The 27,646-nt window shown below is 44.7% G+C and overlaps 1 protein-coding gene across 4 annotated transcripts in view; it reads right to left on the bottom strand.

Moving 5' to 3' along the window:
- The window catches only part of LOC135504664 (IQ motif and SEC7 domain-containing protein 1-like), a 183,664-nt gene that overhangs the window by 70,072 nt on the left and 85,946 nt on the right, over positions 1 to 27,646 (bottom strand). Inside the window, exon 1 of one of the 4 annotated variants that reach the window (XM_064923424.1) lies at positions 18,780 to 19,005. The exons of 2 other annotated variants lie outside the window; for them this stretch is intronic. In XM_064923424.1, coding sequence (XP_064779496.1) covers positions 18,780 to 18,919 — 140 coding nt within the window. In that variant the 5' untranslated portion in view covers positions 18,920 to 19,005. Of the gene's footprint in view, positions 1 to 1,139; positions 2,095 to 18,779; positions 19,006 to 27,646 lie in introns of those variants that run through there. One more of the 4 variants, XM_064923426.1, reaches the window with a different exon arrangement.

Raw genomic sequence — 27,646 nt, forward strand, 5'->3', positions numbered from 1 at the left:
CATAGAAACAGCCATGAGACTGTCAGGTAGCCTTTGGAACGGCAGTCTACGTTGTAAAGCTTTTATTATGTAATATATATATATATATCTATCCAGTCAGCCCTTGATTGTTCCCCTTGATTGTAATAGAGCATATCTATTCTGTGGGACTGAGCTAAATATTTGTATTCTGAACAGATTCATGGGGTAATCACTGCAGCTCTACTGGAATATAGAACGACAGCTATCTGTGTTGTGACAGGTAGTCAGCGACATGAGGGGTGTTTTATAGTCCCTGTAGAGTTGCATGGGAATTAGAGAGAATGAATAGGTTCGTGAGAAGTGAGCGGGGGATCCAACTTCCTATCGCATAAACTACCTACTGTATGTACAGTTCTGTATATATAAGCTGAGAGGAAACCCTATTTCTAGATTCAGTACAATGACCTACCCTGCACTAACTTAAAGCCAATTGAACAGTATTTTCCACTCCTTGTTTCTGCGACTAAGCTGATAACACCGAGTTGTGTTCCAATCATCCAACATTAAATCTAATCCTATAACACATTCCAAGGAGACTGTGCAGTAACATTAATACATTCCTAACCTGTAATGTGTAGGTTATAAACACTCAAAAACAGATTCACAATCTGCTGGGATGAGCGCAGTAAACAGAATGAACAACCTTTTAGAGATCCTGCACTAGGTGAAAGGTGAAGACCAAGAGGGAGGAGAGGAGGAGTGGATGGCTGAGTCAAGTCACACCTTTTCTCTCCTCCGAAGCACTTAGCAGCTCCAGAACCTTACACTAGACACCATTAAGTAGACAAGCATCACCAAGAGACCAAGTGAGTTAAACAAGTAGTGCAGGAAAATAAATGACCGTAAACTAGTTTCACCCAGGGAAATCAATTGCGGCCCAGTCAGCTCAGGCCCCAGAGCAATGTTCAGTCAGCAATATGCCTAAACACTGTTCTGGTGTCGTTTTTTTTACAGTTTGTCTCTAAAACATGAATCTATATACAATATTTCATATAGTTTTAATTGACGTTTGGTGTGTTCTAATAAGAGCAGGAAGAAAAGATCCACAGGCACATCTTATCCTATCCTGCAGGACTTCAAAACAAATACTAAAAACATCTCGTCTAAAGTCAACTTACCTCTTATGAAAGGTATTGTGAGGATGTAGACACAACACATGCCAGTAATCCATACAGAAGGTCTTTAATTTCCACATTTTTGGCTCCTACGTTCTCCTGCAAAAGATCAACAGGGGGCCACAATAAAGCGACTCAGAGCAGGTTAGTCCATGGTGCCAGGTGTAGGTTCCTGTGCCAGGTGTGGTATGTTCTTGTTAGCAGATCCAGTAAACATCATGGCACTACAGATATAAAACGTTGCCCAGTTGTTCACTGTGTGGATTGCCAGACATGGATTCTCCTCTTCTGGCAAACTGTCCTGGTCCTGAGCGGTATAAAACCTCTTTGGAACACTACAGAACTTCTATGGTCATCCGCAGGCCAGAACCAGAACAGCTCTGGACATGTTTCAACAAACACCAGCGTTATGATCAAGATTCAGACTAAAACCTATTTGGATCTGTTTGGATCAACCCAAACCCAGTTGAAGTCAGGATCTGTCTCAAATAACTTGCACACTGTGGACTGCCTCAGCTCAGCTCTGCTCAGCTCGTATCCAGGTCACCCAGGCTGTCCTCTGTTCCCGTCCCTCCAGAGTGTGTCAGGCTGGGAGCCTGTGGGGAGGCATAGCTCTAGATCCACTGCTCCAGCAGGCACAGGTACTGTAGTGTGTTGGAGTGCAGAAGCACAGAGGACAAATCCTCCATACACCACACATCCCTCTCTTCTCTGCTCTGATAGACACAGTCTCAACCAGGCTTAGAAATGGCCTATTCTTCTGCCTCCATCTCCTTCCTCCTCCTCCTCTTTGGTCGCAGAAGCAAACTTTCTCGATAAAGGCAAGAGATGGTGGCTCCTCTGCCTCTATCACTCTCTCTCTCACTGTCTCTGACCCCCTCCTTTTCCTCCTCTCTGACTAAACTGTCTCTCCTCCCTCAATCTCTGTACCTTAACATGTTCTCTCTCGCTCTCTCTCTCCTGAAGTGAATAACAGCTGCTGCCATCCACACAGGACCTCCCAGAAATGTGCCGACTCTGGTTGCCGGGCAACACCATGGTACTACTGAAACTGCAAATGGAAGCTCTCTCATTGGCCCGACGTCGATGGGGAGTGGCCACAATATTGCCCACGACTGCATGAGTGTACACCCATGCTGTAATCAGAATAGGCAGAGGCTACAAGGGCTGAGTTGTTTTGGGAATAAAATCCTCTAAGGTAGAAGCAGGGCAAGCAATGTTGCTTTAAAACAGCGATCAGCAGTTGAAACAACAAAGCGATTCCCAGCCCATTTCAGTGAAAAGCTGAAGGGTAGAGTTGGAGAAATGTAACCACTCAAATTCATAGACGTAAGGACTGACCATTCATGATAACAAATTATAGTTAACCATGTTTTGAGGCTATATACACTGCTCAAAAAAATAAAGGGAACACTAAAATAACATCCTAGATCTGAATGAATGAAATATTCTTATTAAATACTTTTTTCTTGACATAGTTGAATGTGCTGACAACAGAATCACAAGAAAAATTATCAATGGAAATCAAATTTATCAACCCCATGGAGGTCTGGATTTGGAGTCACACTCAAAATTAAAGTGGAAAACCACACTACAGCTGATCCAACTTTGATGTAATGTCCTTAAAACAAGTCAAAATGAGGCTCAGTAGTGTGTGTGGCCTCCACGTGCCTGTATGACCTCCCTACAACGCCTGGGCATGCTCCTGATGAGGTGGCGGATGGTCTCCTGAGGGATCTCCTCCCAGACCTGGACTAAAGCATCCGCCAACTCCTGGACATGATGTCCCATATGTGCTCAATTGGATTCAGGTCTGGGGAACGGGCAGGCCAGTCCCCATAGCATCAATGCCTTCCTCTTGCAGGAACTGCTGACACACTCCAGCCACATGAGGTCTAGCATTGTCTTGCATTAGGAGGAATCCAGGGCCAACCGCACCAGCATATGGTCTCACAAGGGGTCTGAGGATCTCATCTTGGAACCTAATGGCAGTCAGGCTACCTCTGACGAGCACATGGAGGCCTGTGCGGCCCCCCAAAGAAATGCCACCCCACACCATGATTGACCCACTGCCAAACCGGGCATGCTGGAGAATGTTGCAGGCAGCAGAACGTTCTCCATGGCGTCTCCAGACTGTCACGTCTGTCACGTGCTCAGTGTGAACCTGCTTTCATCTGTGAAGAGCACAGGGCGCCAGTGGCGAATTTGCCAATCTTGGTGTTCTCTGGCAGATGCCAAACGTCCTGCACGGTGTTGGGCTGTAAGCACAACCCCCACCTGTGGACGACGGGCCCCCATACCACCCTCATGGAGTCTATTTCTGACCATTTGAGCAGACACATGCACATTTGTGGCCTGCTGGAGGTCATTTTGCAGGGCTCTGGCAGTGCTCCTCCTGCTCCTCCTTGCACAAAGGCGGAGGTAGCGGTCCTGCTGCTGGGTTGTTGGCCTCCTCCATGTCTCCTGATGTACTGGCCTGTCTCCTGGTAGCGCATCCATGCTCTGGACACTACGCTGACAGACACAGCAAACCTTCTTGCCACAACTTGCATTAATGTCCCATCCTGGATGAGCTGCTCTACCTGAGCCACTTGTGTGGGTTGTAGACTCCGTCTCATGCTACCACTAGAGTGAAAGCACTGCCAGCATTCAAAAGTGACCAAAACATCAGCCAGCAAGCATAGGAACTGAGAAGTGGTCTGTGGTTATCAACTGCAGAACCACTCCTTTATTGGGGGTGTCTTGCTAATTGCCTATAATTTCCACCTGTTGTCTATTCCATTTGCACAACAGCATGTGAAATGTATTGTCAATCAGTGTTGCTTCCTAAGTGTACAGTTTGATTTCACAGAAGTGTGATTGACTTGGAGTTACATTGTGTTGTTTAAGTGTTCCCTTTATTTGTTTGAGCAGTGTAGTTGGTTTACATTTACTTTGCTTAAAAACATTGGAGTAAAACAGGCTTATATTTAGTATTCTGATGGGGTATGATAGTTAAACTGAGCACATGGGGCATTTATTTGTTATATTTTTCAATAATCAATGGGTACATATAATTAATTTATAAGTGGATGTAGCAACTGCTGATTGCCCCTTTAAACCATCAAGGTCAATGAGGAATTGCAGCGAACACAATGGCACTTGAATTGTATGAGAGAATGACTATACCTGGTCTCTACATGAAGCTATTTATAAAGTAATTGAATATCTGAGGTGTGAATGGACACATGAGAATAGGTGGTATGAAGAGTATCGGCAGAGGTATGCAGGAAGAAAACACAATGGAATAGAAATGGAATTTATTCAATTGGACGGAGGTGACAGAACAATGCCCTGGATCAAACAGGTGCAAATCATCATCATCACCACAATGTTCAAACGAGGAGCGGCACACGGTTTAGCAACGACTGAGATGATAGAAACACAGCTTCTCCGATCGACTGGTGATTTGCACTTGAAGACAAGCACGGGTCTGTTCTCCACTGTGCGTCTGAGAAGCCGTGTCAGACTGTTGTACCACGCTGTCCCAGTGTCCATGAGAAACAGGGGTAAGGAGGAGGCCCGGGCCTCTCATCATTATTCGACCCCCATCCATCATCACCATCCCCCATACTGCTTCACACATGCATACGCATGCATGCACACGGAGGCAGACACACACACACACACACACACACGCACAAAAGGTCCTGTTGATCTGGGCATTTTGCTCCCTCTCCCACTGACTGGCAGTCACAGCTTTCCCCCTTTCACACACTTCTTGGAATAAAATGGGCTTCCTGTGATCCAGAAGACCCAGCCAACGGAACCCAGAAACACAACACAAAGAGACAGGCAGCAACACTGAACACCTATTGTGAGCCGAGACAATGAGGAATTAATCAATGCAAACAATCAATCAGTGGCTTATCACAAAGCCTGGGTGCCCCATTTATACGCATCTCACAAAATTAACCACACACACCGACAGTTCAATTGTCTCTTTTTAATCACGACTTGTTCCTTGAATGCATAATGCATTCTACTGAACTGACGCTGTGGACTGCCAACAAGTAGGCTATTGTTTTACTGCTAAATTATTGCATTTTCATTTAGTGTGAATTTACTAAACCATTGCGAAAGTAACCTATTGAATTAGAGACAAGGCAAATGCACAGAGGTATGGATTCATCAATATCAACGGTGGATTTATGAAACTTACACACTTTTCAGTTTTCAGATGGCCGCGATTGTTTCATCCATCTCAATTCAGTTTGAGGAGTCATACAGACAAATCCATTGGAGCATCAAGTCTCTAATTGACGTGAAGAGCACGACAGGTGTTAGTGTGGGTGGGTCTCTGTGATCACAGCACTTTAGAGTGTGTGTCTGAGGGGGAAGAGAGATGGGAGAATCAACTGGTCAACACATGGGTCCGATTCATACACATGAACGGCTGTGATCTGGGCCCGATGAGCACATGAACCACAACACATCTCTGAGGATACAGACAGATTCAGATAGCAGTGTTTTTGCCACATGAGAAGATATATATATATATATATATTCTCATGTGGCAAAAACACTGCTATCTGAATCTGTCTGTCTGTATATATATATATATATATATACACACACGTGTTCGATGAGCAGGTGTCCACATGCTTTTGGTCATGTAGAATATGTACAGTACCATTCAAAAGTTTGGAGTTTGGACACAACTACTCATTCAAGGCTCTTTCTTCAGTTTTTACTCGTTCTTTAGTTCAGGACTGAGCTAGGGAAACCCTGTTTCCGGCTAATAAATGCTTTCAGAAATAGTCACTAAGAATACACTACATGTATGTGGACACCGCTTCAAAATTAGTGGATTCGGCTATTTCAGCCACACCCGTTGCGGACAGGTGCACAAAATCGAACACACCGCCATGCAATCTCCATCGAGAAACATTGGCAAAAGAATGGCCCGTACTGAAGAGCTCAGTGACATTCAACATGGCACAGTCATAGGATGCCACCTTTCCAACAAGTCAGTTCGTCAAATTTCTACCCTGCTAGAGCTGCCCCGGTCAACTGTAAGTGGTGTTATTGTGAAGTGGAAAGGTCTAGGAGCAACATCGGCTCAGCCACACAAGCTCACAGAACGGGACTGCCGAGTGCTGACCGTCTGTCCTCAGTGGCAACACTCACTACCGAGTTCCAAACTGACACTGGAAATAACGTCAGCACAAGAACTCTTCGTCGGGAGCTTCAGCCGCACACATGCCTAAGATCACCAAGTGTCGGCTGGAGTGGTGTAAAGCTCGCCGCCATTAGACTCTGGAGCAGTGGAAACGCGTTCTCTGGAGTGATGAATCATGCTTCACAATCTGGCAGTCACACGGACAAATCTGGGTTTGGCGGATGCCAGGAGAACGCTACCTGTCCGAATGCATAGCGCCAACCGCACAGTTTGGTGGAGGAAAAACGGTGTGTGTCCCAGGGTGCGTTTTGGTTTTTGCCCTAGCACTACACAGCTGATTCAACTAATGGGGGCAGGAACGAGTTTAGGAAACTCTGAGCTAGAAGACAAATGCGGCTTGGTGCTGTATTAAAATGAATTTGCTGGTCCAACAAACTGAAAGTCGGGTAAAGGGCACACCGTGGACTTGAGCAATCAATCAGAATGAATGAGCTGATCTGCTTGACATGCGCTCACTGTCTCTATTGTCCAGGGCACTGCGGTCTGCTAATACAGACCGATATGGGGCATTATAGTAGTGTGACACCCACTCGCTTTAACATTTCTAGTCAATCACTGATAATCCACCAGGGGAATCTCATGGCGTCCAGCCGTCCACAGAGGGAGATGTGAACGTGAAGTCAATAATCAAAGAGAAATGGCCCCTGCCCAGCGCCCTGTACGTTGAGAGGAAGCCTACAGATCAGCACTTCTACATGGGGTAGGGTGACCCAGGGGAGGGGTCTGGCTTCAGGGGTGGATGAGGAGATGAGTAGCAGTGGTCGATCTATAGGGTGTTGGAAAGGAAATATGGTGGAATAAGGTGTGGAGAGACAGTGACAGAATAAATCAGGGAGAAAGAAATGGGAAGACGGTGGGTGAAGGAGGGATGGAAGGGTGTTAATGCAGATACAGGAGGGATTTACATCCTGTTCCCAGGCCGTCATAGAAAATAAGAATTTGTTCTTAACCCAAATGCCTAGTTAAATTAAAAATGTACAATTTTGGGGGGATGAAGTCATGGAGGTATGGTAGAAGTTAAAGAGGGCTAACTGTGATTATACTTAGTCTCTCATATGATTAGGGAGGGTGTTTTTATCAGCCTGATCATTGTGTAACTAAGAACAAGGAGTCATATCAGTGTGCTCCCACACAGCAAAAGCCAATGGTTATGGTTATGCCTTAGAATTGCACTCCCCCTAGTGGCAGCTACAGGAGCTCCAGTCTTCCGGCAAATGTCTACGGCAGTAAAAAGGGGATACCTAGTCAGTTGCACAACTGAATGCATTCAACTGAAATGTGTCTTCCGCATTTAACCCAACCCCTCTGAATCAGAAGGCAGTACAGACACACGCAACATTTCCTCCCCAAATGGATTCAATTCAGAAACATATCACACACAAAATATAATAACAAACTTAATTTATTCATATCTCATACCAATACCAGTAGCCATTGAACTGGCTTACGAGGGGGAAAACAACATGCAATTCTCGCCGATTAATGTACAGCATTGCCGAATTCATAAAGCCGTTTCTTCTGGAGGACTTGAAGGTAATTCTTTATGATAACCCCAAGCATGTACTCAGTTGTATTTCAGTGCCTTCAGAAACTATTAACACCCCCCTTCCACATTTTGTTGTTTTATGGCCTGAATTTAAAATGGATTCAATTGAGATTTTGTGTAACAATACCCCATAATGTTAGTCAAATTATGTTTGATTTCTTTATTTTATTTTATTAAAGGGTATCTATTAGTAGATGGGTAAAAAAAAAAAAGCAGACACTGAATATCCTTTTGAATATGGTGAAGTTATTAATTACACTTTGGATGGTGTATCAATACACCCAGTCACTACACAGATACAGGTGTCCTTCCTAACTCAGTTGCCGGAGAGGAAGGAAACCACTCAGGGATTTTTACCTTGAGGCCAAAACATTTAAAGATATTAATGGCTGAGATGGGAGAAAACTGAAAATGGATCAAAATAAATGTAGTTACTCCACAATACTGACCTAAATGACAGAGTGAACAGAAGAAAGACTGTACGGAATAAAAATATTCCCGAAACATGCATCCTGCTTGCAATAACGCACTAAAGTAAAACTGCCTGAATACAAAGCGTTATATTTGGGGTAAATCCAACACAACACATCAATGAGTACCACTCCTATTTTCAAGCATGTTGTTGGCTGCATCATGCTACAGGTATTCCTGTCGTCAGCAAGGACTAGGGATTTTTTAAATAATAAATATAAACGGGTTAGAGCTGAGTAGAGGCAAAATTGTAGAGGAAACCTGGTTCAGTCTGCTATCCAACATACACTGGGATACAAATTCACCTTTCAGCAAGACAATAACCTAAATCACAAGGCCAAATATACACTGGAGTTGCTTACCAAGACAACATTGAATGATCATGAGTGGTCTAGTTACAGTTTGGCAAGACTTGAAAATGGCTATTTAGCAACGATCAACAACCAACTTGACAGAGCAAGAATCATTTTTAAAACAATCCAGGTGTGCAATGCTCTTAGAGACATACCCAGAAAGACTTGCAGCTGTAATTGCTGCCAAATGTGATTCTAAAATGTATTGACTCAGGGCGTACGAAAGCTTATGTAAATGGAACATTCCTGTATTTACATTTCAATACATTTGCAAAAATGTCTAAAAACATGTTTTCACTTTATCATTATGTGTGTAAATATGTGAGAAAATAAATATATTTTCAATTCAGGCCGTAACACACAATGTGCAACAAGTCAAGGGGTATGAATAATTTCTGAAGGCACTATAGCTGTTTTGTAGGCTAGACAATTAGGGAAAGGGTAATTGTAGAGAGGAGTATCGAGAGGATTGTCTTACATGTATGTTAGTTACAGTATAGAAAGGCAGATGGGATCATACAGTAGCAGAGCAGCGGGGAGATTCTCTAACGCAGTTCACAGTGAAATCTCTCTTATCACAGAGATAACACACTACAGCTGTCAAGTCTTAAAGCACCATGCAGAAGAGAGTTGGAGGGGAGAGAGAGTAAATGAAGGGGAGGACGGAGAATGGAGAGAAAGAAAGAGAGAAGAGGATGAAAGAGAGATGGAGGGAGAAATAGTGGAGAAGAAATGAGAGATCAAAAGAAAGCAAAAAAAGAGACAAGGGGGAGGAAGGAGAGAGGAGAGACCAGCATAAAACTGGAGGAGTGTTTAAATGTAGAGCGCAGAAAGCGAGGGAGCAGAAGAAAGAGGAGAGATCCAGGGCTGCAGGGTGGAGGTGGTATCCATGTCCTCTCGGTCTTTAATCCTACTATCGTGAAGGCCATACACTTACTGAGCCAGTGTAACAGAACTGATGGAGAACAATGTCTTCCCTGTCAAAGAGAGCATACTTAAGACATCCGACAGAGCCCAAACATGTGTTGCACATACAGTATGTGTAACACAACATACGCATTACAATGAATTGTTGCGTTTCACCATTTTGTCAATTATGAGTGGGGCGATAAAGCCTTTCTCATGATTTTGTGAGTGACGTGTATATTTGGTTGACATCGAAATGATTTACAAGTCAGACTATGCACAGTGATTTGAGTGCATCGCGTGTACAGTGTAGTGTTGTGACAACATTGCACACAACCGTGCCGCTCTAAATTCATGATAAATTCATGATTATCTAGTGCCAAGTAAATCCACAGAAATTCCTGTCCTGAAACCAGAGGATGATAAATATTACACATGCATGCTTTTAGACCTATATCGGTTGAAGACAACCACATGCAATAAGAGTTTCAGTCACAATACAGTGAAAATAAATGTGCTAATGTAAGCAATGTTTGTAATTACATAACAGTGAAGCATGTAAATATACTTCCCCATAAACGTGTATATTTGGCCTAGGGAACAAAATGTTCTGCAGGCGCTCGCTGCTCTGTGAAACCGTCCTCCCCACTGTGCTCTGTGCCTGACGCTGCTGTTGGCAATGTTAGGGGCCTATTATGGGATGTCACAATCCACCGACACATAAAACACTAGAATATACCCGAGAGAACTACAGCTCCCTGAGACATACCCCTGAGAGAACTACAGCTCCCCGAGACATACCCCTGAGAGAACTACAGCTCCCCGAGACATACCCCTGAGAGAACTACAGCTCCCCGAGACATACCCCTGAGAGAACTACAGCTCCCCGAGACATACCCGAGAGAACTACAGCTCCCTGAGACATACCCCTGAGAGAACTACCCCTGAGAGAACTACAGCTCCCTGAGACATACCCCTGAGAGAACTACCCCTGAGAGAACTACAGCTCCCTGAGACATACCCCTGAGAGAACTACAGCTCCCTGAGACATACCCCTGAGAGAACTACAGCTCCCTGAGATATACCCCTGAGAGAACTACAGCTCCCAGTAGCGGAGAGAGCGGTACCCTGAGCGTGTTCCAAACATTAGTTTAATATTGGACGGCATATTCTGTCATAATGCCCACTACTACTAGTACACTTCTCTATGATGGCAGGGGACAGTGGCCCAGGGCAGGGTGAGAGAGTGACAGTGTTATTGTGACTGTTGCGTCCATGCAGCCTGTGTGCGTGTAGTGAGCGACTTGCAGGACTGTGGCAACGTGCCCCATGTGCTGACTAGATCATATGAAACAGAATGCTCTGTGTAGTGTCTGGCCAAGCAGTGACATCGGCACGCTTTGCAAAGTCACGGTCTTACGTAATGGCTTGAGCATGGGGGGGTCAAATCCATTTCAATTCAGTCAATAATTCTAAGAATAAAATAACAGGCCGATTCATTGTGGGCTATACTCAGCCTTGTCTCAGGATGGTAAGTTGGTGGTTGAAGATATCCCTCTAGAGGTGTGGGGGCTGTGCTTTGGCAAAGTGGGTGGGGTTATATCCTTCCTGTTTGGCCCTGTCCGGGGGTGTCCTTGGATGGGGCCACAGTGTCTCCTGACCCCTCCTGTCTCAGCCTCCAGTATTTATGCTGCAGTAGTTTATGTGACGGGGGGCTAGGGTCAGTTTGTTATATCTGGAGTACTTCTCCTGTCCTATTCGGTATCCTGTGTGAATTTAAGTGTGCTCTCTCTAATTCTCTCTTTCTCGCTTTCTTTCTCTCTCTCAGAGGACCTGAGCCCTAGGACCATGCCTTAGGACTACCTGACATGATGACTCCTTGCTGTCCCCAGTCCACCTGGCCATGCTGCTGCTCCAGTTTCAACTGTTCTGCCTTATTATTATTGGACCATGCTGGTCATTTATGAACATTTGAACATCTTGGCCATGTTCTGTTATAATCTCCACCCGGCACAGCCAGAAGAGGACTGGCCACCCCACATAGCCTGGTTCCTCTCTAGGTTTTGGCCTTTCAAGGGAGTTTTTCCTAGCCACCGTGCTTCTACACCTGCATTGCTTGCTGTTTGGGGTTTTAGGCTGGGTTTCTGTACAGCACTTTGAGATATCAGCTGATGTACGAAGGGCTATATAAATACATTTGATTTGATTTTGATTTGATTGAAAATAAAAGTTTCCTACTTCCATGAAATGGAATTTCTATTCATCACTTCATCTGAAATGATAGAATGTAATCGGATACGAGCCAAACGTTGGCCGTGGCAGTATGTTATGCAGTCGCTCTCTGACTAAGCAGGCCTGTGCCTGACTCTGCTGTTCCAGCGCTGTGTGGTGTGTTGCCGTGTCCTCCGGCTAAAAGCAGAGAAATGTGCTGCCAGTGCCTGGCGGCGATGGTGACACATGGTTTTTCATCTGCCAGCCTCATGAGCGTAGGTGCTGGCATCGTCGGGACAGCGGCTTCACAATGCCGTCTAGCAGATAATAACGGGGTACGGGTATCCCTGCATCGATGCCTAAGCCTTCCAGCTACACTACAGCTGCAGCATATGCCTCCAGAGAATCTTTGACATTATTTCAGTGAACCGTGAGGTCCCAGAATGTACATCCACAATGTCCCAATATGTAATTGTTTTGACTCAACTCTTTCAAATGTGTAGATCTGATCCAGCACAGGAAAGCAATAATAGCTCTTAGTTGATATGCTATGAAAAAGGTTACAGTATGTTAGTACCATAGATGATTAGACATTATGCCTAACAAGCATTATAGCTGGCCCAGATAGGGAGATGACAAAGCATGCTTCAAGTCGCATTTCTTTCATGACCTGGAAGTGAAATGGTGTGGTCTGTGTGACAGGAAATACTTGAACTAAATGACTATTGTGTAGCCTGCTGTATCTGCACACAGTCAGTTGAAGTCTACCAGTGCAGAGGTAAGTGGTGAGACCAGGGTGCCTTTTACATGCACTCTGATAGAGCAGCAGGCACTGCTAGCTGGGGGACTGAACCGTGTTGGTGCTGGTCAACAATACTAATGCACAATATATACAAACCTAGGACATAAGGAAAGACAGTCAACAAACTGTTTAAATAAACAGATATTTTTTTAAATGACTGATTTACAGATATTTTTGGAGAGACATGGCTGTTGTATTTTTAACACATTTCTCCCGGAGCACGTAGTCAAACTTATTTAAGTATAGCATAGCCTAAATGTCCCCTATGCAACCCTTAGCCATGCACTTCACATCTACCCTACAACCCTGTCTGTTCTGCACATCGCCTCTACCCTACAACCCTGCCTGTTCTGCACATCGCATCTACCCTACAACCCTGTCTGTTCTGCACATAGCATCTACCCTACAACCCTGTCTGTTCTGCACATAGCATCTACCCTACAACCCTGTCTGTTCTGCACATCGCATCTACCCTACAACCCTGTCTGTTCTGCACATAGCATCTACCCTACAACCCTGTCTGTTCTGCACATAGCATTACCCTACAACCCTGTCTGTTCTGCACATAGCATCTACCCTACAACCCTGTCTGTTCTGCACATCGCATCTACCCTACAACCCTGTCTGTTCTGCACATCGCATCTACCCTACAACCCTGTCTGTTCTGCACATAGCATCTACCCTACAACCCTGTCTGTTCTGCACATAGCATCTACCCTACAACCCTGTCTGTTCTGCACATAGCATCTACCCTACAACCCTGTCTGTTCTGCACATCGCATCTACCCTACAACCCTGTCTGTTCTGCACATCGCATCTACCCTACAACCTTGTCTGTTCTGCACATCGCATCTACCCTACAACCTTGTCTGTTCTGCACATAGCATCTACCCTACAACCCTGTCTGTTCTGCACATCGCATCTACCCTACAACCCTGTCTGTTCTGCACATCGCATCTACCCTACAACCTTGTCTGTTCTGCACATCGCATCTACCCTACAACCTTGTCTGTTCTGCACATCGCATCTGCACATCGCATCTACCCTACAACCTTGTCTGTTCTGCACATCACATCTACCCTACAAGCCTGTCTGTTCTGCACATCACATCTACCCTACAACCTTGTCTGTTCTGCACATTGCATCTACCCTACAACCTTGTCTGTTCTGCACATTGCATCTACCCTACAAGCCTGTCTGTTCTGCACATCACATCTACCCTACAACCTTGTCTGTTCTGCTGGCCTGAGGACAACAGGGGTTTCCTTCATGAGGGATACGGGTTCTACATTGGAACTCTAGAAGGAAACTGGCCTGACAGTTAAATTGGGGAGGTGCCCCAAGCCAAACACTCCTTGACTCAGAGTATAGTATACAGATTTGTGTCAAACTGACAAGCATCTCTATGCGCCTAAAAAAACGGCAAAAACTGCAGTTCATGTTACACAACGAGCGTGTGTGTGTGTGGCAAAGCGTGTGTGTGTGTGTGTGTGTGTATTTTGACCACATCCCTCCTTTAAAGCCCCAGTCCAGAGATGCTACATCCATTTTTGTACTGTTAAATTCATGACATATAGCGATGGATTCTTGAAGAACACAACGTAGAAATTCCTCATTAGCTTCGTACAACTATTGTACCGCATCAGAAACCAAAATAATCTATTTCTTCCTCAAATGTTTGTAAACAATGACAAGGTAGACAAAACACTGTATAGCCTCAAAACATGATTAAAACTATCATTTGGATCTCATGGATGGTCAGTCCTTGTATCCATAGCTCTGTCTATAAACTTGAAAATGGTTATACAGTGAGCTTCAAAAGAATTGCGACAGTCACAAATGTTTTTTTTTTTTTTTTTTTTTTTTTTTTTGGATTTGTACTCCAGCACTTTCGATTTGAAATGATACAATGACTACGAGGTTAAGGTGAGGACTGTTCGCTTTCATTTTAGGGTATTTCCATCCATATCAGGTGAACAATTTAGAAATGACAGCACCTTTTTGTACATAGTTCCCCCATTTTAGGGGACCAAAGGTATTGGGACAAATGAACTTAAATGTGTATTAAAGTAGTAAAGAGTGAAGTATTTGGTCCAATATCCACAGCACACATTGATAACATCAAACGTTTGACTTTACAAATGTGTTGGCTGCATTTGCTGTTTGTTTTGGTTGTGTTTCAGATTATTTTGTGCCAGATTGAAATGAATCGTAAATGAATGAATAGAATATGTTTCTAAACACGTCTACATTAACGTGGATGCTACCATGATTATGGATTGTCCTGAATGATGAATAATGAATCACACAAATATCATACCCTCAAGACATCCTAACCTCTCACCATTACAATAACGGGTGAGTTTTATTTGTAACTTTCTCACTCATCATTATTCACAGAGCAGGTGAACGGATGATTTCCGGATGTGTGGTTCCTACCGTGAAGCATGGAGGAGGTGGTGCAATGATGCTTTACTGGTGACGCTGTCTCTGATTTATTTAGAATTCAAGGCACACTTAACCAGCATGGTTACCACAGCATTCTGCAGCAATATGCCATCCCATCTGGCTTGCGCTGAGTGAGACTATCAATTGTTTTTCAACAGGACACTTGGCTGCTGTTACACACCTCCAGGCTGTGTAAGGGCAATTTGACCAAGAGGGAGAGTGATGAGTGCTGCATCAGATGACCTGGCCTCCACAATCACCCGACCTCAACCCAATTGAGATTGTTTGGAATGAGTTGGCCCGCAGAGTGATGGGAAAGTAGCCAACAAGTGATCAGCATATCTGGGAACTCCTTCAAGACTGTTGGAAAAGCATTCCAGATGAAGCTGGTTGAGATAATGCCAAGCGTGTGTAAAGCTGTCATCAAGGCAAATGGTGACTACTTTGAAGTATCTCAAATATAAAATATAATTTTGATTTGTTTAACACGTTTTTGGTTACTACATGATTCCATATGTGTTATTTTATAGTTTTGATGTCTTCACTATTATTCTACAACATAGAAAATAGTAAAAATAAAGAAAAACCCTGGAATGAGTAGGTGTGTCCAAACATTTGAATGGTACTGTAAGTGAATTTGTCCCATATTCTTTCAGTCCCCATAAAATGAAGGGACTATGTACAAAAAGTGCACTAATTTCTAAACGGTTCACCCGATATGGTTGAAAATACCCTCAAATTAAAACTGACAGTCTGCGCTTTAAGCTCATAGTCACTGTATCATTTCAAATCGCTGGAGTACAGAACCAAAACAACCAAAAATGTGTCACTGTCCCAATATTTTTGGAGCTCACTGTATTTCCCAAGCCCCATTCCTCAACTGTTTTACCAAAACAAGTGGCGGTGAGTGTTTTGTTATTGTTTATTCACCCACAGTGACGTATTATGTGACGATGACGAACACTTCTTTCTTTCAGTCATACGAGCTCTGCGTGGAGTCATGTTGGAACACAGATTTTGGCACAGGCGCCTGCACCAAAATAGCAACTCAAACACATCCCGCAGCCGAAGAAGAGACAACCATCAAAACAAGAGACGTGGGAGTGTCGAGTGTGTAGGGTCGCAAAATTCTGGTAACCCAAAATCTGTACGTTTTCCAGAAATCCTGTTACGAGTGTGGGGACACGTATTTTATTCGTATTTAACCTGTATCTATCCAAGCGAGTCAATTAAGAACAAATTATACTGCATTCGGAAAGTATTCAGACCCCTAGACTTTTTCCACATTTTGTTACGTTACAGCCTCATTCTAAAATGGATAAAATAGGTTCTCTCCCCTCAATCAATCTACACAATACCCCATAAAGACAAAGCAAAAACAGTTCATTTTTAATTTGTTCTTATTTATGTATATTTTAAACAGAAAAATCACATTTATATAAGTACTCAAACCATTTAAACAGTACTTTGTCGAAGCACCTTTGGCAGTGATTAACAGCTTCTTGTGTATGACGCCACAAGCTTGGCACACCTGTATTTGGGGAGTTTATCCCATTCTTCTCTGCAGATCCTCTCAAGCTCTGTCAGGTTGGATGGGGAGTGTTGCTGAACAGCTATTTTCAAGTTTCACCAGAGATGTTAGATCGGGTTCATGTCCGGAATCTGGCCCGGCCACTCAAGGACATTGAGAGACTTGTCCCGAAGCCACTCCTGCGTTGTATTGGCTATGTGCTTAGGGTCATTGTCCTGTTGGAAGGTGAACCTTCACCCCAGTCTGAGGAGCTTAGCGCTCTGGAGCAGGTTTTCATCAAGGATCTCTCTGTACTTTGCTCCATTCATCTTTCCAGACTCTCTCAGTCCCTGCTACTGAAAAACATCCCCAAAAGCATGATGTTGCCACCAACATGCTTAACCGTAGGGATGGTGCCAGGTTTCCTCCAGACGTGAAGCTTGGTTTCATCAAACAAGAGAATCTTAGGTGCTTTAGGTGCCTTTTGGAAAACTCTAAGCGGGCTGTCATGTGCCTTTTACTGAGGAGTGGCTTCCGTCTGGCCACTCTACCATAAAGGCCTGATTGGTGGAGTGCTGCAGAGACTGTTGTCCTTCTGAAAGGCTCTCTCATCTCTACAGAGGAAATCTGGAGCTCTGCCAGAGTGACCAACAAGTTTTTGGTCACCTCCTTGATCAAGGCCCTTCTACCCCGATTGCCCAGTTTAGCCGGGCGGACAGCACTAGGAAGAGTCTAGGTTCCAAACCTCTTCCATTTAAGAAAGATGGAGGCCACTGTGTCCTTGGGGACCTTTAATGCTGCAGAAATGTTTTGGTACCCTTCCCCAGATCTGTCCCTCGACACAATCTTGTCTTGGAGCTCCTCCTTGGAATTCCTTCGACCTCAAGGCTTGGTTTTGCTCTGACATGCCCTGTCAACTGTGGGACCTTATATAGACAGGTGTGTGCCTTTCCAAATCATGTCCAATCAATTGAATTTACCACAGGTAGACTCCAATCAAGTTGTAAAAACATCAAGGATGATCAATGGAAACAGGATGCACCTGATCTCAATTTCGAGTCTCATAGCAAAGGGTCTGTCTACTTCTGTAAATAATGTATCTCTGTTTTTTATTTATTATACATTTGCAAAAATGTTAACCTGTTTTTCACTTTGTCACTATGGGGTATTGTGTGTAGATTAAATGAAAACATTTCCTCAATCAATTTTAGAATAAGTCTGAAACGTAACAAAATGTGGAAAAAGTCAAAGGGTCTGAATACTTTCCGAATGCAGTGTGATTCTTGTGTCCTTTCACAATCAAAGATCTTTACAGAGATGACACTGGGACACTGAACTGGCGACAGGCATGAAGCATCCCAAACAGTGAAGAAGCGAACATCGACATCCCAAAAATTACATTCACCACACTAGCAGTACCATCTGCATCCTTAACACACACACACACACACACACACACACACACACACACACACACACACACACACACACACACACACACACACACACACACACACACACACACACACACACACACACACACACACACGTCAGAGCTCGGAGGAAATCACGCGCTAAACAAGAAGCTGTCACAGCGTCACAAAAATGAGTCATATTCTCCTAGTCAGTCACAGTATCATCACAGTCACTCAAAACAACTAATTACAGTGACTTCAACCACAATGGAAACATCTCCCAGTACATAACAGAAATCAGTGATCATCCCTCATCATATCTTTTTGTCAAAATCACCAAAAAGGGAAACAAATGCAATGAAAATTATTTTTTTATATAAATATTAACAGCCATGTCTACCACAAACACGTCTACCACACACAGAAATACACCCCCTACATGACCACCATTCCCCAGAAGGCAGTGGTTGTTTACAAAGAGAGCGCTCTGTAGGCAGAGCCAGAAACTCATCCCATCTCCAGACAGGCTAAGAGGAGAAGAGAGGACAGAGCAAGGTCTGGTCTGCAAGCGCCAGCTAGGTGACTCAGCACACACACTGGAGACACTGCAATAACAAAGTGCCACACCACATCCTCGTCAATGAAGGATGGGAGGACCACTGCCTGCACGGCTGCATCCACCCAGCCACAGCCTCCCTCCCTCACCAGCCACAGCTCCATTCATACAGCATGAGGATTCGAAGGGACTGCTACAACTCACATGTCGTATAGCCGGTAGGACATGGCAGAGCTGGGTCTGCCCGGGTGAGTCCCACCCCTGGGCGGCGTGCTGGACTCGCTGCGGGGACGCCTGGGGTCGGTGCTGCTCACCACGGCACGCCATACGCTCGGCTTGTCCATCCTCCAGGCTCGTCAACGGGACTCGACTCAACGGGAGCAGCAGCGTGTGCATACAGACTCACACACACACACACTCACACTCTTACTCTCTCAGTCACAAACAGCCAGCCAGCCAGCCAGGGAGAGCTCTGTGATGTAACGAGGCAGGTCCAAAAGTTTGGGGAGAATATAGTGGTAGAGCAGGGTCCTGGGAGGATGCCTGTTTAACACTGAACTTGTGCCAATGGCAGAGGAGACAGGGCTAGCCGTCTAAAGCATGGGGATAATCTGCAGGAGGGAGAATGTCGTTTTTTTGTCTCTAATACACACAGAATCTCATCCCCATCCTTTTACCACCTCTCCTCTGTTCACGGTAGTACAGTCCGCAGATGTGCCACCCGATTGGCTCTCTGATCTCCATGGAAACAGGAGGATGTGTTGGAGGTAGGGCTCATTGTCTTTTTCTTTCGTTCTTTCTCCCTATCCCTCTCCCTCTTCGTGGAATCAATGTATTTCTTCAAGCCATTGAAAAAGTGAACAAAAAGAGGCTAACATCTATATTATCTACAGCATATACTGTAGATTCATTCATATAATAATGGAACTCTTATGCACAGCACATACATTTTACAAATAAGCCACCTCAATGAAGCAAGCGGCACACATACAGACCAAATTCTTGTCAAAATCTGCTCTTGGGGGCAAAAAAGGATCTACTTACCACAAAGCCCTGCTGTGAGCAAACACTAGGGCAGTGGTTTCCAACCTTTTTCGGTTACTGTACCACCAACTGAATTTTGCTCTCTCCGGAGTAGCCCTGAAGTACCCCCTCTTGTGCATTTTACCAGTAAGCCCATGGTCTCATGGCTCTTCTCAAGTACAGTACCCCCCGTGGACAGGCCAAGTCCCCCCCAGGGGTCCTTGTAGCCCTGGTTGGGAACCACTGCACTATGGAGCTGGTGACTATAAGGAGGGCTGGGGAGAAGAGAACAGGGAGGGCTTTGGATGAGGGCTGGGAAGCAGGGGAGGCATTGTTGACACCCTTTGGATGAGGGCTGGGAAACAGGAAAAGCATTGTTGACACCCATGCCCTGGTAACACAGGTGTCTATGGAGACAGCTCTCATCAGGACCATGCGCATCGACCCAGAGGGCCGTGGGAGTTCACAGGATCCACTGAACACTATAGGAAAAGTTACCACCATAGACTTCCCTTCATTTCACTGTTCCAGATGATAATGAGGCTGCTAGTCTGGAGACTCCAGGGAAGATGAATTTCATTCTGAAAAGTCATTGAGGTGAACATGCACTGCGGTGAAAAGGCAATGCGAGATGCTGTCGCTGTTCATAAATGTGGGGTGAGTGTGTGTTCAAATCCAAAGACCCGGAAACCTTCATCTGAAGTCATCAATCACACATAACACATTAATGTCGCCCGTCTGGTGCGCACAGAAAGACAGGTGGGAAACTCTACCCCTCTGTAACCCCCTCTCCCTCTTCTGTTGCTCTGTTCATGTCAAAGACCATCTAGTACGCTCTCTAATGCTATTTTTCACAGCAGACACAGAGCTTTGAGTAGGGTGGTGAGATCCATTTCATTCCCCACTGAGAGTGAAGCTGCAAGCCCAAGGCACGATGTTAGTAGTCAGTGCACAGGCAAAGACAGAGGAGGAGAGGCGTGCTGAGCGAGCAGATTGACAAATACTGTACTTGTCAGATTGACAAATATCTTCACACTCCTCAATGCCGGCAATACGGTTCTCTATACAGGTGCACACACACACACACACCACAAATATATCCACTTTATTCTCTTGACACTGCCTTATGGCTTTCAACGGTTGACCTATTCTTCTCGACTTACAGCTGTCTATTATGATTTAACGGTGTGTCAGTTTGTGTTGTCTGTGTGTGCGGCCTCAAACATCATAACACAATGTCGTCCTCTCCTGCCAACCTCCGAACCCCCACTCGTTGCCATACGGCTTCTCTGTGCCTAGCTGGCGTGGTGGATGAGACCGGGCATCGACTCTGGCAGTAGTATGCTGCATTGAGAGTCTGCATGAACGCGCGGACGGATGGACACACACACACGCACACACACACAAGCAGTGGGTCTTTAACCATCACAGGAAGGGCATACTGATGAGTCCCTGCCTAATTGCCTCATCCCTGTTCTCGGTTAGAGAGGCAGCAAACTGCAGAACCTTCTTAGTCAATGAAATCCAAAAGTGTCAGGAAATGGCTGAGATAGTGAATAGATCTGGAACAAAACGCCAATAGGCTGGCCCGTGGGCTGGGGAGATATCTCCATCTGGGGTTTTCATTTCCACTGCTGTGAACAGACATTAACGGACAACAACGAGAGGATTTAATAGAGAGATTCAGAAAGATAAGCTCATCCTGGTGTCAGCATCTTGATCTCAATGCCAGCACCTTGATCTCATTCCTCGGTAATAAAAATGCTTGGGTACGCTATCCCTGATGCAGTAAACGAAAAGAAAAACATTGAATAATGAAGTAAGCTTTATGCAACATGTTTTTGAGTGCGAACCCATTACGCCTTTGTCGAAAAGACACATCAGTCAATGACAAACTGTCTTAGTCTAAAAAGACATGGAGTTCCACAGATCAAAATCAAACTGATAATCAAACCTTAATAAAAAGATAGAACAGTATTGGATTAACAATTAACAAAGCAGACCGCAAATCAAACCCATGTTTTTTACATGAAGCATAACTCTAGCCACACATAGCATAACAGTTATGTAACTACCTTCTGAAAGACTTCATTCTGATTGGCTGAGGGACGTCCTATAGGGCTCCCGAGTGGCGCAGCGGTCTAAGGCACTGCATCTCGGTGCAAGAAGCCCTGGTTCGAATCCAGGCCATCACATCCGGCAGTGATTGGGAGTCCCAAAGGGCGGCGCCGTCATTGTAATTAAGCCGCCAGTCTAGGCCGTCATTGCAAATAAGAATTTGATCTTAACTGACTTGCCTAGTTAAATAAAAAATTGTAAAAAATAAAATAGGTGCGCATTATCCACAAAGCTGAACAGTTATAGTGTCTGCATTGGTAGCCTCGAGTGAGCCGAATCCAATAATAGAAAATAACACTGTAGCCCACAGCAGTCTCTGTGAACGCTGGCACACGAGGGCAATAATGACGCTTCACAGGCAAGATAGTCTCTGTCAACTGGGACACATACACAGAACATCTGGACTTGGTGGACCGGGAGGTGCAGAGTTAGCTGGTTTTTTATGGTGTACTGCTTTTCAACATTATACTCCATATGAAATGTGATGCTAAAGCTAAGCTTGACTTCCTTCAATGCTCCCTCATCACTATAGTGTCCGAACTAACACAGCAAATGCCTTCTATGCATGTATCTTGTTGTGTGTAGCTCTGGAAGATAAGTAGTGGTATTCAGTGTTTTTCCATGCTGGGGTGTACTGGGCTGAGAATTATTGTCCCATGGTGCCTTGCTGATTGTCTTGTTGTTGTTGCTGTGTGTGTTGATAGCTGATTGCTGTGCTGATGTGTGTGTGTTTGTCAGTGGGACGTTGCTTCATTTAGATCCCCACTCGACTGAGCTGCACGGCAGGGGAGCCTGGCTGGGCTGTCTGCCACAACATACAGTGGGGCAAAAAAGTATTTAGTCAGCCACCAATTGTGCAAGTTCTCCCACTTAAAAAGATGAGAGGCCTGTAATTTTCATCATAGGTATACTTCAACTATGACAGACAAAATTAGAAGACAAAATCCAGAAAATCACATTGTAGGATTTTTAATTAATTTATTTGCAAATTATGGTGGAAAATAAGTATTTGGTCACCTACAAACAAGCAAGATTTCTGGTTCTCACAGACCTGTAACTTCTTCTTTAAGAGGCTCCTCTGTCCTCTACTCGTTACCTGTATTAATGGCACCTGTTTGAACTTGTTATCAGTATAAAAGACCTGTCCACAACCTCAAACAGTCACACTCCAAACTCCATTATGGCCAAGACCAAAGAGCTGTCAAAGGACACCAGAAACAAAATTGTAGACCTGGACCAGGCTGGGAAGACTGAATCGGCAATAGGTAAGCAGCTTGGTTGGAAGAAATCAACTGTGGGAGCAATTATTAGGAAATGGAAGACATACAAGACCACTGATAATCTCCCTCGATCTGGGGCTCCTCGCAACATCTCACCCCGTGGGGTCAAAATGATCACAAGAACGGTGAGCAAAAATCCCAGAACCACACGGGGGGACCTAGTGAATGACCTGCAAAGAGCGGGGACCAAAGTAACAAAGTCTACCATCAGTAACACACTACGCCGCCAGGGACTCAAATCCTGCAGTGCCAGACGTGTCCCACTGCTTAAGCCAGTACATGTCCAGACCCGTCTGAAGTTTGCTAGAGAGCATTTGGATGATCCAGAAGACAATTGGGAGAATGTCATATGGTCAGATGAAACCAAAATATAACTTTTTGGTAGAAACTCAACTTGTCGTGTTTGGAGGACAAAGAATGCCGAGTTGCATCCAAAGAACACCATACCTACTGTGAAGCATGGGGGTGGAAACATCATGCTTTGGGGCTGTTTTTCTGCAAAGGGACCAGGACGACTGATCCGTGTAAAGGAAAGAATGAATGGGGCCATGTATCGTGAGATTTTGAGTGGAAACCTCCTTCCATCAGCAAGGGCATTGAAGATGAAACGTGGCTTGGTCTTTCAGCATGACAATGATCCCAAACACACCGCCCGGGCAACGAAGGAGTGGCTTCGTAAGAAGCATTTCAAGGTCCTGGAGTGGCCTAGCCAGTCTCCAGATCTCAACCCCATAGAAAATCTTTGGAGGGCGTTGAAAGTCTGTGTTGCCCAGCAATAGCCCCAAAACATCACTACTCTAGAGGAGATCTGCATGGAGGAATGGGTCAAAATACCAGCAACTGTGTGTGAAAACCTTGTGAAGACAACAAATGGTACAAATGGGGCGGCAGGGTAGCCTAGTGGTTAGAGTGTTGGACTAGTAACCGAAAGGTTGCAAGTTCGAATCCCAGAGCTGACAAGGTACAAATCTGTCATTCTGCTCCTGAACAGGCAGTTAACCCACTGTTCCTAGGCCGTCATTGAAAATAAGAATTTGTTCTTAACTGACTTGCCTAGTAAAATAAAGGTAAAAAAAAATATATATAACAAAGTATTGATATTAAGTAAGCCCCATCACGGACCAGGATGTCTTGCTCCCAGGCAGACTAAACTTTTTTGCCCGCTTTGAGGACAATACAGTGCCACTGACACGGCCTGCAACCAAAACATGCGGCCTCTCCTTCACTGCAGCCGAGGTGAGTAAAACATTTAAACGTGTTAACCCTCGCAAGGCTGCAGGCCCAGATGGCATCCCCAGCCGCGCCCTAAGAGCATGCACAGACCAGCTGGCTGGTGTGTTTACGGACATATTCAATCAATCCCTATCCCAGTCTGCTGTTCCCACATGCTTCAAGAGGGCCACCATTGTTCCTGTTCCCAAGAAAGCTAAGGTAACTGAGCTAAACGACTACCGCCCCGTAGCACTCACTTCCGACATCATGAAGTGCTTTGAGAGACTAGTCAAGGACCATATCACCTCCACCCTACCTGACACCCTAGACCCACTCCAATTTGCTTACCGCCCAAATAGGTCCACAGACGATGCAATCTCAACCACACTGCACACTGCCCTAACCCATCTGGACAAGAGGAATACCTATGTGAGAATGCTGTTCATCGACTACAGCTCAGCATTTAACACCATAGTACCCTCCAAGCTCGTCATCAAGCTCGAGACCCTGGGTCTTGACCCCGCCCTGTGCAACTGGGTCCTGGACTTCCTGACGGGCCGCCCCCAGGTGGTGAGGGTAGGCAACAACATCTCCACCCCGCTGATCCTCAACACTGGGGCCCCATAAGGGTGCTTTATTAGCCCTCTCCTGTACTCCCTGTTCATCCACGAATGCGTGGCCACGCTCGCCTCCAACTCAATCATCAAGTTTGCGGACGACACAACAGTGGTAGGCTTGATTACCAACAACGACGAGACGGCCTACAGGGAGGAGGTGAGGGCCCTCGGAGTGTGGTGTCAGGAAAATAACCTCACACTCAACGTCAACAAAACAAAGGAGATGATTGTGGACTTCAGGAAACAGCAGAGGGAACACCCCCTTATCCACATCGATGGAACAGTAGTGGAGAGGGTAGTAAGTATTAAGTTCCTCGGCATACACATCACAGACGAACTGAATTGGTCCACCCACACATACAGCATTGTGAAGAAGGCGCAGCAGCGCCTCTTCAACCTCAGGAGGCTGAAGAAATTTGGCTTGTCACCAAAAGCACTCACAAACTTCTACAGATGCACAATCGAGAGCATTCTGGCGGGCTGTATCACCGCCTGGTACGGCAACTGCTCCACCCACAACCGTAAGGCTCTCCAGAGGGTAGTGAGGTCTGCACAACGCATCACCGGGGGCAAACTACCTGCCCTCCAGGACACCTACACCACCCGATGTTACAGGAAGGCCATAAAGATCATCAAGGACAACAACCACCCAAGCCACTGCCTGGTCACCCCGCTATCATCCAGAAGGCAAGGTCAGTAAAGGTGCATCAAAGCTGGGACCGAGAGACTGAAAAACAGCTTCTATCTCAAGGCCATAAGACTGTTAAACAGCCACCACTAACATTGAGTGGCTGCTGCCAACATACTGACTCAACTCCAGCCACTTTAATAATGGGAATGGATGGGAAATTATGTAAAATATATCACTAGCCACTTTAAACAATGCTACCTAATATAATGTTTACATACCCTACATTATTCATCTCATATGTATACATATATACTGTACTCTATATCATCTACTGCATCTTTATGCAATACATGTATCACTAGCCACTTTAACTATGCCACTTTGTTTACATACTCATCTCATATGTATATACTGTACTCGATACCATCTACTGTATCTTGCCTATGCCGCTCTGTACCATCACTCATTCATATAACTTTATGTACGTATTCTTTATCCCCCTACACTTGTGTGTATAAGACAGTAGTTTTGGAATTGTTAGTTAGATTACTTGTTGGTTATTACTGCATTGTCGGAACTAGAAGCACAAGCATTACGCTACACTTCGATAAACATCTGCATGTGACAAATAAAATTTGATTTGATGTATTTGGTCAATAACAAAAGTTTTTTTCCACCATAATTTGCAAATAAATTAATAAAAAAATCCTACAATGTGATTTTCTGGATTTTTTCTTCTCATTTTGTCTGTCATAGTTGAAGTGTACCTATGTTGAAGATTACAGGCCTCTCATCTTTTTACATGGGAGAACTTGCACAATTGGTGGCTGACTAAATACTTTTTCACCCCACTGTAAGAGAGGCAGAGACAGGAGAGAGGACCTGAGGGAGAGTTACTGACATCACAATCACACACCGCACCTCTTCCTCAGTGTTCTGACGGGCACTGAAGGATGAGCTGAAGAGGACCGCTATTTGAGATGGAATCTACGAAAAATAACCATGTGAGGTGAGATGAGGAAATGTACATGGATTCATAAATTCAGGTATCCTCCATACTAAAGAAAAAGCAACCCAGTCCTCTTCGAATCGAAATGAAAAGCATTTATTTGAATTGGCTCAACACTGATCCACTGCAGCCAACAGAGTACAGAATTGTGTTGAAATAAGCCTGGATGTTTAAGAGCATTGCCTACGGTCCCGACAGAGATCGTCGCGGCGGTTGGCATTTTTCATTCTGTGGTTGAAAGTGGACAGGTCAGACAGACAGCTTTTTGTTGTCCCGCAGATTATTTGGAAATGGTCATCTTTCTGCTTTGTATGTGTTAGACTAGGACTACCTATTGTAAACACATATACAGCTGAAGTCAGAGGTTTACATACACTTAGGTTGGAGTCATTAAAACTCATTTTTCAACCACTCCACAAATTTCTTGTTAATAACAAACTATAGTTTTGGCAAGTCGGTTCGGACATATACTTTGTGCATGACACAAGTCATTTTTCTAATTGTTTACAGACAGATTATTTCACTTATAATTCACTGCATCACAATTCGATTGGGTCAGAAGTTTACATACACTAAGTTGACTGTCTATAAACAGCTCGGAAAATTCAAGAAAATGATGTCATGGCTTTAGAAGCTTATGATAGGCTAATTGACATTGGAGGTGTACCTGAGGATGGATTTCAAGACCTACCTTCAAACTCAGTGCCTCTTTGCTTGACATAATGGGAAAATCTAAAGAAATCAGCCAAGACCTCAGAAAACAAATTGTAGACCTCCACAAGTCTAGTTCATCCTTGGCAGCAATTTCCAAACGCCTGAAGGTACCATGTTCATCTGTACAAACAATAGTATGCAAGTATAAACACCATGGGGACCACGCAGCCTTCATACTGCTCAGGAAGGAGACGCGTTCTGTCTCCTAGAGATGAGCGTACTCTGGTGCGAAAAGTGCAAATCAATCCCAGAACAACAGCAAAGGACCTTGTGAAGATGCAGGAGGAAACAGGTACAAAAGTATCTATATCCACAGTAAAACGTCATAACCTGAAAGGCCGCTCAGCAAGGAAGAAGCCACTGCTCCAAAACCGCCATAAAAAAGCCAGTCTACGGTTTGCAACTGCACATGGGGACAAAGATTGCACTTTTTTGGAGAAATGTCCTCTGGTCTGATGAATCAAAAA

The sequence above is a fragment of the Oncorhynchus masou genome, chromosome 18 (genome assembly GCF_036934945.1).
Source record: "Oncorhynchus masou masou isolate Uvic2021 chromosome 18, UVic_Omas_1.1, whole genome shotgun sequence".
NCBI classification, from domain to species: Eukaryota; Metazoa; Chordata; class Actinopteri; order Salmoniformes; family Salmonidae; genus Oncorhynchus; species Oncorhynchus masou.